Below are 16,915 nucleotides of genomic sequence, written 5' to 3'. Positions count from 1 at the left end.
GACCAGCGTTTGTAAGTTAGGAAGGCCCTGTCTCTTTAAAAAGAATAAAAAGAAACAGGTGGAATTAACCCTAACAAGGTTTTTTTCGGTTTTTTGTTAGTGTGTTTTAAGACAGGGTCTCTGTCAGTCATCCAAGCTGGAGAGCAGTGGTGCGATCACAGCTCACTCTAGCCTCCCGAGTAGCTGGGACTACAGGAGCGTGCTGCCACACCTGGCTGATTTTTTTCATTTTTGTAGAGACAGAGTCCACCATGTTGCCCAGGCTGGTCTCGAACTCCTGGGCTCAAGGGATCTTCCCACCTCAGCCTCCCAAAGGGCTGGCAGGTGTGAACCACCACGCCTGGCCCAACAAACTTTATCTAAGGCAGTATTATCTAAAATATTGATATTCAATATGTAATTAATACATTTTAATTGAGATATTTGACATCGTTTTTGTCCCAAGTGTCCTGGTTCCGTTTGCTGTGTGCAGCAGCCACATGCAGGGCATGGCTCCCATAGTGGGACGTTCACTAGGAGAGGTGCCTAGCTGCTTTGTCTCCGAGATACCAGGAGCTGCGCTGTGTTAGTTCCTTTGCACAAGACAGGGACAGCAAAAGCTGTTGAAGTCCTTTTACCCCAAATGGGAAAGGAAGACTTATTTTTAAAATGTAGAACATTTTTTCCTGATTTCCCAAGGAATACACGCTTGTTAAAGAATGCAGAGCATACTGAATCCAACAAGAAATTGTAGATGATTCTAAAAGGGGTTGTTTTCTTTCTTAGATTTGTTTTTCAGCCAAAAGACCCTTAAAGGATCTTGCATGCTCCTTTTGATTATTATTGAGGAAACACAGGCTCTCAAAGGGATTCTGATTAAAACATGGTGTGCCTTAAAATACACAGAGTAGCTGATGGAGTAAGAAAAGCTCCACAGGATGCACAGGCTTAGATGTGTTCTGGAGCGGCATGCCCGCCAGTGCAAGGGAGCAGGGTCCATTCATGTGAGAGGCAGCTGCAATGAATGCCCAGTCCAAAATGTTCAGTGACTCCACACTGAGCAGGGCCCAGGCTTTAATTTAGGATGAAACCCCAAAGTAAGTATGTTACTGTGTCATTTGACAAATCCAAAAAGGATGAGAAATCAACTGATTAATGGCTCGGATATGTTCATCTCTGGTTTAAGTGGACATCATAATATGTATCTACAGGAGTCCATTAAATTGGAAATTAATCTGAAACAACTTGAAGACTTTATTCTTTGTTAAGCAGTTATAGAGCTTGTTTCCATTAAAAGACTTCTTCCTACAGTTTTAAAAGTTGAAGTTGTCTGTTCTGCAAAGTGCTGCACTCAGTTAAATAAGCTGGTTATTGGCTAAAATAAAGATTGAATTGAAGTTATCTGTGTTTTGTTTTTACAGTAATTTTTCCTTCTGTTTAACAGTAGTATCACCACAGTCTGTTACACTGTACCTTAAGAAACTCATTTTAGTCATTGGACACTAACCGGGGGAAGTTGCTTAAATCTCATGTTTATTTTCTCCATTTTAAATTTTCTTATGATGTTTTAAAATCAAAGGCTATAACATCAACAAGAATAGTATTCAAAAACAAATACTAAACTCAGTACTTGCCAGGTAAAATTCATTGACAAAAGACTTTTGCTACTCTAAGTATTCTTCATCCCCCTTACTCCAAATGTTACTGCTTGCATAGAAATACTCGATTTTTGTGTGTGTGTCTTAATTATAAGCAGAATGACCAATAAAGAGCTTGACTAAAGATGAATTTGGAATGTATAAATTTGGGATATTTATAAGAATCTCAGTATATTTCCTTTTTTTTTTTTTGAAACAGAGTCTCGCTCTGTCACCCAGGCTAGAGTGCAGTGGTGTGATCTCAGCTCACTGCAACCTCCGCCTCCTGGGTTCAAGCAATTCTCCTGCCTCAGCCTCCCTGAATGGCTACGATTACAGGTGCCGGCCACCATGCCTGGTTAATTTTTGTATTTTTTGTAGGGATGGGGTTTCACCATGTTGGCCAGGCTTGTCTTGAACTCCTGACCTCAGGTGATCCATCCACCTCAGCCCCCTAAAGTGTTGAGATTACAGGCGTGAGCCACTGCGCTTGACCAATATATTTCCATATTATCAGTTTATAATATTCCCACAAGCTTCCTAAAGTAGAAATCATTTGCAGTGAGCAGTTTGCCCCAAAAGCCTGAACTGCTGGGAACTTGTCCTCCACCTCCCCCATGTGGGGCACTTGGACGCATGCCTGTAAGGGCTCCACATGCCATTTGCCATTTTGAAAGTAGGTGTCAGATGACAGCATATAAACACATTTTTCTTACTAGAAAGTGTCAGCTGGGCCTGGTAGCTCTCCCCTATAATCCCAACACTTTGGGAGGCCAAGGGGGAAGGATCATTTGAGCCCAGGAGTTGAAGACCAGCCACAGGCAACATGACGAGAACCCCATCTCTACAAAAAAAAAAAAAAAAAATTAGCTGGGTGTAGTGATGCATGCTTGTAGTCCCAGCTATTCAGGAGGCTGAGGTGGGAGGGTCACCTGAGCCCAGGAGGTCGAGGCTGCAGTGAGCTGTGATGACATCACTGCACTCCAGGCTGGGCAACAGAGCCAGATCCTGTCATAAAAATACATACATACATAGTTTAAAAAAAAGAAAAAAGGCCGGGCGGGGTGGCTCATGCCTGTAATCTCAGCACTTTGGGAGGCTGAAGTGAGCGGATCACCTGAGGTCAGGAGTTCTAGACCAGCCTGGCCAACATGGTGAAACCTCATCTCTACTAAAAATACTAAATTAGCCGGTGTGGTGGCACACGCCTGTGGTCCCAGCTACTCAAGAGGCTGAGACAGGAAGAGTCACTTGAACCTGGGAGGCAGAGGCTGCGGTGAGCTGAGATCGCAACACAGCACTCCCGCCTGGGCAAGACAGAGCAAGACTCTGTCTCAAAAAAAAAAAAAAAAAAAAAAAAAAATTATACCAACACTCAAACCTGTTAGCCATTGTCTTATTTTCCTTTTTGTTATCTACCTTTCTATTTATAAATGTACATTCTCTTTTGAGATTTCCAGGTCTATTTTCCAGTAACTTTGATCCCTTAGTAATGAAGACACTTGAGTTAGCATTGGTGGATCCCTTCACAGTGCCAACCTGCATCCACAGGTCATTTGTAGATGAGAAACGAGAATAGCCAGAGAGGCTTATGTACATCTAATTGTCTGGCTCCAGGTCCCTTGCTCTTTTTCCATAGAATTTATTTATTTTTCTTTGTTTTATTTTATTTTATTATTATTTTTGTTTTTTTAAGATGGAATCCTGCTCTGTTTCCCAGACTGGAGTGCAGTGGCGCGGTCTCGGCTCCCTGCAACCTCTGCCTCCCGAGTTCAAGCAATTCTTCTGCCTCAGCCTCCTGAGTAGCTGGGATTACAGGCATGCGCCACCACACCCAGCTAATTTTTGTATTTTTAGTAGAGATGGGGTTTCACCATGTTGGCCAGGCTGGTCTCGAACTCCTGACCTCAGGTGATCCACCCACCTCGGCCTCCCAAAGTGCTGGGATTATAGGTGTGAGCCACCGTGCCCAGCCTATTTTCCTTAAATTTTTAATTTTTATTTTTAGTAGAGACAAGGTCTCACTTTGTTGCCCAGGCTGGTCTTGAACTCCTGGGTTCAAGCGATCCTTCTGCTTCAGCTTCCCAAAGTGCTAGGATTACAGACGTGAGACCGCGCCCTCCATAGAATTTAGAATTAATGATTGATTGTTTCTCTTGAAAACAAAGTACTTAGTTAATGCAATCTGAAGAAAAGTTTTTTTGGGCTGGATATCTGGTCCTTTTTAGACATCTTTTTTTTTTTTTTTAAGTAGACTTTTTCTTTGGGCCACAGCCTTCTTGACCCCAGACGGGCTTTGTAAAAAGAGCAAGACGTGTGTGCCAGCCTGTGCAGCAGTGAGAGCACAGGCAGCACCAGGTCCCGGGTGTGTGGGTGCTGCCCCAGCTTGCAGTGTGAGCTCCTCAGTGCTGGCCACAGCTGTGGGGCCCCAGGAGTATTGTGCTGCAGGTCTTAGACAGATTTGGGTACCACTGGTTCTCTGTTCAACGTGGCCTGGACAGTCCACAGATGGCAGTAGACCATGGCGTGTTGAGATGCAAGGAGACTCCGCCATTCTTTCACATTCTGCTTTCACTCCTGACAGCTTAGGAAAGCTCTCTTTGAAACTTTGGTATGTGTGGACCTAAGATTGACTGTATCTGAAAGGTTGCTAATTTCTCACTGTCCTTGCTTCCCAGGACGCCAGGAAAGCATGTGCAGATGCAACTCTCTCTCAGGTAAGAGCCCACTGAGTCACGCAGAGCCATCTGCCTGTGAGGAGGCTAGCACGGCACCCACACCTGGAGCCTCGGGAGGGCTCTGCTTGGATTCTCTCCTGTGCAGTGAGGATGCCAAGCCACTGCTTTTATTAAGAAGTCATTCTGATGGTAGGCATAGGAAATAGAGGGGCTTTTTGAGATAAAAATGAGATATCTCAAGCCTTAAATAATTATCTACCTGTTACAGAGGGTAATAGTTGTAAAATATTGTTATTGTCTTAAGATATTTTGAAGCTCCTCTCCTTAACAGAATCTGCCTCAGAACTTCGATTTCTGATATCCAATTTGATAATACTTGAAAAAGTTAAACATAGAATTATTGTATGACTCAGCAGTTCTGCCATTAAATATATGCCCAACAGGATCGAACACTGCCTTTCAAACAAACATGTACATAGATGTTCATAGCAGCACCACTCACAATAGCCAAAATGTAGAAACAACCAAAATGTGCATAAATGAATGAGTGGAGAAACAAACTGTGGTGTCTCTGTGCCCTGGAGTATTATCAGCCATTAAATGGACCTCAGTACAGTCAGAGGCTACAACATGGATAAGCCCCATAAATATTACGATACGTGAGAAAAGCCAAACAGAAATGGCTATATATTGTGTGGTTCTATTTATATGAAATATCTAGAATAGTAAAATTCATTGAGACACAGTGGACTAGTGGCCAGCAGGGGTGTTAGGGGAGAGAGGGAGAGGAAGCGAAGAACAGGGAGTGAATGCCAAATCAATGTCTGGTCTCCTTTTGGAAGATGTTTTGGAACTAGATGGTGGCAGTGGTTGCACAACACTGGGAGTGTACTAAATGCCACTGAACTGTATACTTTAAAATGGTTAATTTGATGTTATGTGAATTTTACCTTATTAAAAAAATGAAGTCCATCCCAGCACTTTGGGAGGCCGAGGCAGGTGGATCACTTGAGGTCAGGAGTTCGAGACCAGCCTGACCAACATGGTGAAACCCTGTCTCTACTAAAATACAAAAATTAGCCAGGCGTGGTGGTGCACACCTGTAATCCCAGCTACTCAGGAGGCTGAGGCAGGAGAATTGCTCGGACCCGGGAGGCAGAGGTTGCAGTGAGCAGAGATCGCACCACTGCACTCCAGCCTGGGAGACAGAGCAAGACTGCATCTCAAAAAAAAAATAAAAAATAAAAATAAAGTCCAAAATGTGAAAGAAAAACTATATTCATACTTCTACTGAAGATGATTAAGTTTTTTACATTGTCTAAATGCTTTAGGGGATGCACTTTGAGGTTAAATTGCAAGTTAAGGAAAAAAAAATTAGGCTACATAGAATTACCTAAATTTTAATTCTGAGAAGCACTTTGGACTGTCCGTTTTTAAAAACCCACTGTTGTGATCCACTTACTCCGTTTGCCAACCTAAAACTCATTAACATCAGTGTCTATATGTAGGATGGGCTCAGCAGGTGTGTGTACAGCTAGTGCTCCAAGTGATGGTCGTGCAGAAGCAGGTGTCATGCAGGCCCACACATAGCCTGACATAGGAACCAGCTATTAAATTGTGATGTGGGACATCTGTGTGCTGTCATAAGAAGAGTTTTGAGATCTCAAAGAACTCAGAAACCTAGGAGGAGATGGTCCTGGATGGACAGGGAGAGGAGGAAGGAGGCAGGAAGGGAACAGCAAGTGCTTCAAGGCTGGCCATGTTCGTGTGCGTGCATTGGAGGGCAGGGCACACAGGTTCCTGATGACCAGTAAGAGGTATGGAAGGGGTTCAGTGCAGAATGCCACAGTGGAAGCCACTGGAGAACTGTGGGAAGGGCTGGGAAGAGGTAGGCACAGTGGGCGAGCCAACAGCCTTGACAAGGATGGGAGATCAGGAGAGTCGTTTAATCACAGATGTTAATTTACAGAAATGTTTTTATTTTCAAGATCACAAACAACATCGACCCAGTGGGAAGAATCCAAATGCGCACGAGGAGGACACTGCGGGGGCACCTGGCCAAGATCTACGCCATGCACTGGGGCACAGACTCCAGGTAGGCGTGGGCATGAGCAGGACACTGCTTGATACGTTCAGGGGCTGCTCTGTTTTCTTAGGGGAAAATCACCTGAACCCGTTTGCTGTGTCATGCAGTGAAAAAATTAGGAAGTTGAATCAGAACTCTGGGCGCGCAAGGTGCAGCATTCACAGGTGCATATTCCCTGTCCAGTTTTCCACTCCTGGGCTGAAAGGACACTGCCATTTCTTCACTGTCTGAATCACATTAATACAAGTTCTGATTTTTCTTTCTCCCTTCTCCTGTCTCTCAGTTTCTAGACCTCTGTCCTCCTAGTTGTACTGCATCCTACTTATGTGAACTTGGGGAAGTTACCTCTCTGTGCCTGTTTCTCAGGGCTGATTGGCCCTCGCCCTCTTGTGATTTCGGTGCCCTGGCTCAGGAAATCACAGAACCTTCTCCGAGGATCCTGAGGGATTAAGTGTATTGAGCCTTAGAACAGCATCGTGCTGTGTGTGCTTTGCTGCAGCAGACACATGGGAACGCGCTGTGAGCTCCTCTCACCATTCTCTCATCTGGCCTGTCTGCCCTGCCTTCCTTTGGTTTACCATCCCAAGAGATAATTCCCTTCATGGGCTCCTATTTTTTCTTTTCTTTTCTTTTTTTTTCTTTTTTTTAAGACGGAGTCTCGCTGTGTCGCCCAGGCTGGAGTGCAGTGGCGCAATCTCGGCTCACTGCAAGCTCCGCCTCCTGGGTTCACGCCATTCTCCTGCCTCACCCTCCCGAGTGGCTGGGACTACAGGTGCCCACCACCATGCCCGGCTAATTTTTTTGTATTTTTAGTAGAGATGGGGTTTCACCGTGTTAGCCAGGATGGTCTGGCTCTCCTGACCTTGTGATCCACCCACCTTGGCCTCCCAAAGTGCTGGGGTTACAGGTGTGAGCCACTGCGCCCATTTTTTTTTTTTTTTTTTTTTGAGACAGGGTCTCACTCTGTCAGTCATGCTGGAGTGCAGTGGTGTGATCATATCTCACTGCAGCCTCGACCTCCTAGGCTCCAGCAACCCTTCCTACTCAGCCTCCCAAGTGGTGTAGGCCACAGGCATGTGCCACCATGCCTGGCTAATATTTTTTGGTTTTTTATAGAGACACGGTCTCCCTTTGTTGCTGACACTGGTCTCAAACTCCTGGCCCCTAGATCCTTCCACCTCAGCCTCCCAAAGTGCTGAGATTATAGTGTGAGCCACCACCACTTCTAGCCTATTTCTTGTGCTTTAAATTATACCCCTTGCTTCCCCACCAGGCATCTCACCTCCGTGACCCCACACTCTGATTTAGAGGCTATTACAAAGTCTTATTTGCTGCCTGTTCTATCCAAATAATTTAATAAAGTACTGTTTGATTTGTGTAACTGTGACATGCTCGTTCAAGCACCTGACATAATTTTTAACATGCCCTTCTTTTGAGTAGTATTTCTTTGTATTCTGTTGTTAGCGTGGAATTTTCTGCTTGGCTTTTTCTTTGTTCGTGAAATTGTCCGCTTTAGAGCACAAACAGCTAGAGAACAAAAGATTCTATCTTTAGTTTGTTCTATATAGTATCCCATACAATTCCATATGCAAATGAGAGCTCGCATGATGGTTCCAGTGAGGGTAGGAGTCAGAATAAAAGTGGGAAGGGGGAGGGTGGGGAAGTGGGGAGATGATGTTCTGAGGGTACAGAGTTTTAGTTAGGAATACATTTTAGAAATGTGCCACACAGCACGGAGACTAGTTCATAATAACGTGTGTTTCAAAATTGTTAATAGACTGTGTTCCTACCACAGAGCAAATGGGAAGTGATGGGTGTGTTGATGAGCTTGATTGATTTATTTCACAATGTGGATATATATCAAAATATCACATTGCACTCCATAAATATACATATAATTACTTGTTAAAAATTGCTTTAATATTCAAAATAAATAGGTAACCAGGCACATTGGCTCATGCTTCTCATCCCAGCACTTTGGGAGACCAAGGCAGGCGAATGGCTTGAGCCCAGGAGTTCAAGATCAGCCTAGGTCACGTGGCGAGACCCCTTCTCTACAAAAAGTACAAAAATAAGTTAGTTGTTGTGGTGCGCACCTGGAGTCCCAGCTACTCAGGAGGCTGAGGTGGGAGGATCACTTGAACCCAGGAGTGAGGGAAGCAGAGCTTGCAGTGAGTCGAGATCACCCCACTATGTTTCAGCCTGCACGACAGAGTGAGACCCTGTCTCTAAATTAATATCTGAATAAGTAAGAATATACTTTGTGAATTCAAAGTTACTCCTTTAAAAAAATCAAAAAGAGTTTTTTAAAAAGTGTTCTGGCCGGATGCAGTGGCGCATGCCTGTAATCCCAGCACTTTGGGTGGCCAAGGTGGGCGGATCACTTGAGGTCAGGAGTTCGAGACCAGCCTCCTGGCCAACATGGCAAAACCCCATCTCTACTAAAAATTTTAAAATTAGCTGGTCATGGTAGCTGTAGTCCCAGCTACTTGGAAGGCTGAGGCACGCAGAGGTTACGGTGAGCCGAAATTGCACCACTGGGTGACAGAGTGACATTCTGACTCAAAAAAAAAAAAGAAAAAAAATGTTGGCTGGGCGCGGTGGCTCACGCCTGTAATCCCAGCACTTTGGGAGGCCGAGGCGGGCGGATCACGAAGTCAGGAGATCGAGACCACGGTGAAACCCCGTCTCTACTAAAAATACAAAAAAAATTAGCCGGGCGTGGTGGTGGGCGCCTGTAGTCCCAGCTACTCGGAGAGGCTGAGGCAGGAGAATGGCGTGAACCCAGGAGGCAGAGCTTGCAGTGAGCCGAGATTGTGCCACTGCACTCCAGCCTGGGCGACAGAGCGAGACTCCATCTCAAAAAAAAAAAAAGAAAATGTTGTTACTAGTCTATCTATGTTAGAATTTATTGTCAAAAGTAGATGGAAAACAAAACAGTATGTTACCTCTGGGGCCTTTCCTCCATGTGTCGTAACACTGATGTGCAGATTAGGCAGGTTAGTGGAGTAGACAGTGCTGTTGCTGGGCAGTGTTCAGGTACTCAGAGCACCGCACTGCCAAGTAATGTGTCTCCTTCACCAGCTGGGCTCTGGACTGGGTGTCTGGAAGGGATGAGAGTGACCTGCAGGCAGGTGTGTTCAGGGATCGAAGAGATGGGTGTGTGAACTGAGCAGTGGAGGTGGGGCTGGGGGCTCAGGGTGGGTGGGGTGGGCGCCAGATCCTTACATGGGAGGCTTTATGTTTCGTCTGTCTCAAACACACTTTGTGCCTTGAAAGCCCCAGGATTAGAAGGAAGAAAAGCAAGGGCTGACAAAGCAGGATCAAGTTCAGAGTCATGGCCACCCTGTGAGCAAGGCGGTCTTCAGTGAGGCCTGTGGGAGGCTGGGGTGTCACGTTGGTCCATGTTCTTGGACAGGGTGCTAGGTGCATGGCATTTGTTGTATAATTGCACAGTCATGAGAAAACCAAAATGATATTATGGAGAACCTCTGCTTTCCAGAGCCTTCTAGAGATTGCTTGTTCTAAATAGCTGTTTTTTTCTGGATAGGCCAGTGTTTGCCTCTTTAAGGTCCAAAAGAGGTTTTTTGGGGGGAGGGTGTGTGTGTGTGTGTATACATACATATCTATATTCTTGTTCCACAAGCCTCCCCTTTTTTTTTTTCTTTAAGTTCTAGGGTACATGTGCACAATGTGCAGGTTTGTTACATAGGAATACATATGCCATGTTGGTTTGCTGCACCCGTTAACTCATCATTTACATTAGGTATTTCTCCTAATGCTGTCCCTCCCCCTGCCCCCCACAGCATGACAGAGTGGGGAGGGTATATATTTTCTTTAATCTTCATATTTCCTGCCTTCATAAACAAATGTTCTATTGCTTAAGATTTTTTTCATGACTTAAAGCTATAATTTATGAATACCAGTTCTTTTTTTTTGAGACGCAGTCTCGCTCTGTCACCCAGGCTGGAGTACAGTGGTGCGATCTTGGCTCACTGCAAGCTCTGCCTCCCAGGTTCACGCTATTCTCCTGCCTCAGCCTCCCAAGTAGCTGGGACTACAGGCACCCGCCACCACGCCCGGCTAATTTTTTTTTTCTTTTTTTTTGAGATGGAGTCTTGCTCTTCCGCCCAGGCCGGACTACAGTGGTGCTATCTCGGCTCACTGCAAGCTCCGCCTCCCGGGTTCATGCCATTCTCCTACCTCAGCCTCCTGAGTAGCTGGGATTACAGGCGTCCGCCACTGCACCCGGCTAATTTTTTGTATTTTTAGTAGAGATGGGGTTTCATCGTGTTAGCCGAGATGTTCTCGATCTCCTGACCTGGTGATCCACCTGCCTCAGCCTCCCAAAGTGCTGGGATTATAGGCGTGAGCCACTGTTTCTGGCCTATGAATACCATGTCTTTCACCGTGTTTGTTTGATTTATGGACACTCTGAAACAGTAGAAATGACTACTAATTTGTCTTTCTTTCTTTTTTTTTTTTTGAGACGGAGTCTCGCTGTCGCCCAGGCTAGAGGGCAGTGGTGCTATCTCAGCTCACTGCAAGCTCTGTCTTCTGGGTTAACGCCATTCTCCTGCGTCAGCCTCCCAAGTAGCTGGGACTACAGGCACCCACCACCACGCCCAGCTAATTTTTTTTGTTGTCTTTTTAGTAGACACAGGATTGCACTGTGTTAGCCAGGATGGTCTCAATCTCATGACCTCGTGATCCGCCCGCCTCGGCCTCCCAAAGTGCTGGGATTACAGGCGTGAGCCACCGTGCCTGGCCTAGTTTGTCTTTCAAAACTACATGAGGCGGCCGGACGTGGTGGCTCACGCCTGTAATCCCAGCACTTTGGGAGGCCGAGATGGGTGGATCATGAGCTCAGGAGTTCAAGACCAGCCTGGGCAAGATGGTGAAACCCCATCTCTACTGAAAGTACAAAAATTACAGCGCGCCTGTAATCCCAACTACTCAGGAGGCTGAGGCAGGAGAATTGCTTGAACCTGGGGGGCGGAGGTTGCAGTGAGCCGAGATTGCGCCACTGCACTCCAGCCTGGGTGACAGAGTGAGACTCCATCTCAAAAAAAAAAACAAAACAAAAAAAAAAAAACAAAACTACATGAGGCTAGACGCGGTGGCTCACACCTGTAACCCCAGCACTTTGGGAGGCCAAGTCAGGTGGATCGCTTGAGTTCAGGAGTTCGAGACCAGCCTGGCCCACATGGTGAAACCCCGTCTCTACTAAAAATACAAAAATTAGCCAGGTGTGGTGGCGAGCGCCTGTAGTTTCAGCTACTCAAGAGGCTGAGGTGGGAGAATTGCTTGAACCCAGGAGGTGGAGGTTGCAGTGAGCCAAGATCACACCACTGCACTCCAGCCTGGGCAACAGAGTGAGACTCCATCTCAAAAAACGAAAAAAAAAAAAAAAAAAAAAAAAAAATATATATATATATATATATATATATATACACACACACACACACCACACACACACACACACACACATGCACATTGCAGTCCCGCCTGGGTGACGGATCAAGACTCTGCCTCAAAAAACAAAACAAAACACAAATAAAGCTACATGAGAGGCCAGGCACCATGGTTCACGCCTATAATCCCAGCACTTTGGGAGGCTGAGGCAGGTGGATCACCTGAGGTCAGGAGTTTGAGACCAGCCTGCCTAGTATGGTGAAACCCTGTCTCTGCCAAAAATAACAAAAGTTAACTAGGCTTGGTGGTGGGTGCCTGTGATCCCAGCTACTCAGGAGGCTGAGGCAGGATAATTGCTTGAACCCAGGAGGCAGAGGTTGCAGTGAGCCAAGATTGCACCACTGCACTCCAACCTGGGTGACAGAGTGAGACTCTGTCTCAAAAAAACAAACAAAAAAGAAAACTACATGCGAGGCCCACAATGATTACTTGTTATGTATGTATGTATTAATGTATCAGATGTACATTTGTAATATCTTTATCAATATATTTGTACTAAAAGGCGACTTTTTTTTTTTTTTTTTTTGAGGCTGGGTCTCACTCTGTTGTCCAGGCTAGAATGCAGTGGTGCGATCCTAGCTTACTGAATTCAGCCTTGAACTGCTGTGCTCAAGCAATCCTCCTGCCTCAGCCTCCTGAGTAGCTGGTACCACAGGTGCACATCACTGTGCCCAGCTAATTTTTAAAAAATATTTTTTGTGGGCCAGGCGCAGTGGCTCAAGCCTGTAATCCCAGCACTTTGGGAGGCCGAGGTAGGCGGATCATGAGGTCAGGAGATCGAGACCATCCTGGCTAACACGGTGAAACCTCATCTCTACTAAAAATACAAAAAAAAAAAAAAAAATTAGCCGGGTGTGGTGACAGGTGCCTATAGTCCCAGCTATTCGGGAGGCTGAGGCAGGAGAATGGCATGAACCCGGGAGGCGGAGCTGGCAGTGAGCCGAGATCCTCCAGCCTGGGCGACAGAGCGAGACTCCGTCTCAAAAAAATATATATTTTGTGGAGACAGCGTCTCCCTTTGTTGCCCATGTTGGTTTCAAACTCCTGGACTTAACCAATCCTCTTATCTCAGCCTCCCAAAGTGCTGGGGTTACAGGCATGAGCCACCACCCTCCCTCCTTTGAGTAAAATGAAGGGCATTAGGTGTTTTGATTTTTGGCAGCTACGTTCAGGGTCCTGGAGCCCTTTAGCTTGCTTCCTGGCCCTTGCCTCTATGTTCTAGGTGAGTGGCACCTCAGATAATTGATTTTTGAGTAGGTAAAGGCACTACCAGGCAATGTGAACCCAACTCTCCAACAGCTCCCTGACCCGGGACTAGGAGGCATGTCTTCTCTCACCTTCTGGAGGATCAGTGGACAGCTTACGTGTCCCTAATCCCTCTGGAAGTCAGCAGTTATTAAGCTCTCTGACCGGGAGACCTCTGTAAAGGTGATCCTCCTAATCTAGGAGGATGAGCTGCTTTAGATCAACTCTGATACTCGACAGAAAGTCTCAGAAGGGCTGGGCAGAAATAGAGATAGAGAGCGAACTTTATACCATTATGTTGAAATAATTTTAAATGTTTAATATGTTGATGACAACCTGGATTGAGAAGTTTGCTTTAAGAATTGCATCTGAAGGCTGGGTGCAGTGGCTTAACGCCTGTAATCCCGGCCGAGGTAGGCAGATTGAGCTCAGGAGTTCAAGACCAGCATGGCAAAACCCTGTCTCTACTAAAAATACAAAAAAGTAGCCAGGCATGGTGGTGCACACCTGTAATTCCAGCTACTGGGAAGGCTGACGCACGAGAATTGCTTGAACCTGGGAGGCAGAGGTTGGAGCGAGCTCCAGCCTGGGTGACAGAGTGAGACTCTGTCTCAAAAAAAAAAAAAAAAAAAGAATTGCATCTGAAAAATAATAGGATGGGAGCCTGCACTTAGTTTTTAGTTCTGTGATAAATTTTGTAATAAAGTGCAGGTGAAAAGGTTTTTATTTGTTGTTAAACTCATTGACACCTTTGTAAAGAAAGTTAGTACTTAGTGTATCAAAACATCTAGTTTGATATTAAAAGTGTCAGAGTTATCAACAAAACTTGAAAGAGCGTTACTCCAGCTTTAGGTCAGCTTTAAGAAGCCACACATGTTCACAGCCGAAATAGTTAAAACCTGCGTTTTGAGGCACTGTGGCTTATGCCTGTAATCCCAACACTTTGGGGGGCCAAGGCGGGCGGATCACTTGAGGCCAGGAGTTGGAGACCAGCCTGGCTAACATGGGGAAACCCCATGTCTTCTAAAAATACAAAAAGAATTAGCGGCCGGGCGCGGTGGCTCACGCTTGTAATCCCAGCACTTTGGGAGGCCGAGGCGGGCGGATCACGAGGTCAGGAGATCGAGACCACGGTGAAACCCCGTCTCTACTAAAAATACAAAAAAATTAGCCGGGCGTGGTGGCGGGCGCCTGTAGTCCCAGCTACTCAGAGAGGCTGAGGCAGGAGAATGGCGTGAACCCGGGAGGCGGAGCTTGCAGTGAGCCGAGATTGCGCCACTGCACTCCAGCCTGGGCGACAGAGCGAGACTCCGTCTCAAAAAAATAAAAAAAAAGAATTAGCTGGGTGTGGTGGTGAGCGCCTGTAGTCCCAGCTACTCGGGAGACTGAAGCAGGAGAATGGCATGAACCCCGGAGGTGGAGCTTGCAGTGAGCTGAGATGGCGCCACTGCACTCCAGCCTGGGCCACAGAGCGAGATTCCATCTCAAAAAGAAAAAAAGAAAAAATTCATGATAGTTACTGGTCTCTGCTCCCGGACCATGCGCATTGATGCTGTTGTTTACCAAGCAGGTGAGGAGGGAACGCCTCCTTTGGTTTCTAGGAGACCTTGATTCCAATTTTAGCTCAGTCTGGGAAATTTCATGGGGTATATTTTGGGTGAGAAATGTTTCCTGAATTTGGAACGTCTAAAAGTGGTTTGTTCTTTCGTTTGTTTTTTTTTTTCCAGTCAGGGTCTCGCTCTGTTGCCCAGGCTAGAGTGCAGTGGCACAATCTCGGCTCACTGCAACCTCCGCCTCCTGGGTTCAAGCAGTTCTCCCACCTCAGCCTCCTGAGTAGCTAGGATTACAGGCATGCACTACCATACCCAGCTATTTTTTTGTGTTTTTGTAGTGGAGACGGGATTTTACCATGCCGGCCATGCTAGTCTCAAACTCCTGTGATCCACCTACCTTGGCCTCCCAAAGTGTTGGGATTAAAGAGATGAGCCTCTAATTTGATTTGTAATGAAACCAAACAGAAGCACTTATGAAATGATGTCACCCTGTCTCAGCTGACAAAGGGAATGGGTGCCAGGGGTGATGTGGCCTGCATTCGGTTGGGGCCAGGCACTCTCCACTCTCAACTGTGGTCTGTGACAGTGTTTTCGTTCATGCTTTTAAAGTTGGTCTGACATTTAGAGCCTTCCGTTCCTTCCTTCCTTCCTTTCTTTTTTCTTTTCTCTTTTTTTTCTTTTCTTTTCTGTCTTTCTTTTCTTTCTTTTCAACAGTGTCTCGCTCTGTTGCCCAGGCTGGTGTCCAGTGGCATGATTTTGGCTCACTGTAACCTCCGCCTCCTAGGTTCAAGCGATTCTTCTGCCTCAGCCTCCCAAGTAGCTGGGATTACAGACACGCACTACCATGCCCGGCTAATTTTTGTATTTTTAGTAGAGACAGGGTTTCGCCATGTTGGCCAGGCTGGTCTTGAACTCCTGACCTCATGTGATCTGCCTGCCTCGGCCTCCCAAAGTGCTGGGATTACAGACGTGAGCTACTGTGCCCGACCAGAGATTTTTTTTCTTATAAATAAGTGGCTTTGTCTGAAGCACATGTAACATGGGAGCACATAAGTCACCAGAGTCTGGGTTTTAGTCTGTTGCCCTTGTACACTTTTTGTGTTGTGCGGTACTGATAGGTTTGCTTTTGTCTGTCCCTCCAGGCTTCTCGTCAGTGCCTCGCAGGATGGTAAACTTATCATCTGGGACAGCTACACCACCAACAAGGTAGGGACTGGAAAATTCCCTTCCTTGGAAAACCAACCCAGGAAACAGGGTTTTAAGCTCTGGATTCATTTTTGTTAAATCACATAATACAGGATAGGGAAGGCAGTAGCGGCAAGCTCTGTTTGTTAGTAGTGAAGTTGTGCAGGTGAGATAGAAGCTGAGTCACGTGCCGGCACCTGTGAGGGTCTCTTCCTCTGGACCAGGCACAGCTGTGCTGTTGTCCATCATCTCCTTACCAAGCTGGTGGGAGCTAAGGACCTTCTGTGTCTCTAGGAGACCTCAATTCCAGTTTTAGCAGAGTCTGGGAAGTTTCATGTTTTATTTATAGAGTGCAGAAGTATCGCTTTTCATTCAATTACTAGTTTTTAGAAGAGATCATCTGAAAGACATCATACTTTAAAGTGTAATTTATGTTATTTTCAAGACTTAATCCAAATTGTATTGTTTTGAATAAAAAGTATTGTCATTGGTCCAAACATATACGTAAAAGATGTAATTCAGTTTATTTTACTAGAGAATACTAAATGTGTATAAATGATTGCATTAATTATAGCAGATCTAAAACACTGGGAGAGATGTGGCAAGGTAGATTATAGGAATGTCCATTTTGGTTATTCCGTAAAAATCTTTTGTTTTCGGCTGGGTGCAGGGGCTCACACCTGTAATTCCAGCACTTTGGGAGGCTGAAGCAGGTGGATCACCTGAGATCAGGAGTTTGAGACCAGCCTAGCCAACATGGTGAAATCTCGTCTCTACTAAAAATACAAAAAATTAGCCAGGAGTGGTGGCAGGCGCCTGTAATCCCAGCTACTCAGGAGGCGGAAGCAGGAGAATTGCTTGAACCCAGGAGGCAGAGGTTGCAGTGAGCCTAGATCACGCCACTGCACTCAAACCTGGGCAACAAGAGCGAAACTCCATCTTGAAAAAAAATTTTTTGTTTTCAAATAAGTTCATGGCCATTTGACAGAATAATGCAGTGTTTTCCTTCCAATATGTGTGGGGTTTTTTGTTTTGTTTTTTGTTTTGTTTTTTGTTTTTTTGTTTTTTTGAGATGGA

The 16,915-nt window shown here is 45.7% G+C and overlaps 1 protein-coding gene across 4 annotated transcripts in view; it reads left to right on the top strand.

The window, feature by feature from the left end:
* GNB1 (G protein subunit beta 1) overlaps nt 1-16,915 on the top strand; it is a 107,110-nt gene that overhangs the window by 70,052 nt on the left and 20,143 nt on the right. For all 4 annotated transcript variants that reach the window (XM_030805135.1, XM_030805132.1, XM_030805133.1 and 1 more), the window contains 3 exons: nt 4,295-4,333; nt 6,283-6,389; nt 15,796-15,859. In XM_030805135.1, coding sequence (XP_030660995.1) covers nt 4,295-4,333; nt 6,283-6,389; nt 15,796-15,859 — 210 coding nt within the window. The remainder of the gene's footprint in view (nt 1-4,294; nt 4,334-6,282; nt 6,390-15,795; nt 15,860-16,915) is intronic.

Source organism: Nomascus leucogenys, chromosome 24 (assembly GCF_006542625.1).
Source record: "Nomascus leucogenys isolate Asia chromosome 24, Asia_NLE_v1, whole genome shotgun sequence".
NCBI classification, from domain to species: domain Eukaryota; kingdom Metazoa; phylum Chordata; class Mammalia; order Primates; family Hylobatidae; genus Nomascus; species Nomascus leucogenys.
This window is presented reverse-complemented; position numbering and strand designations above follow the sequence as displayed.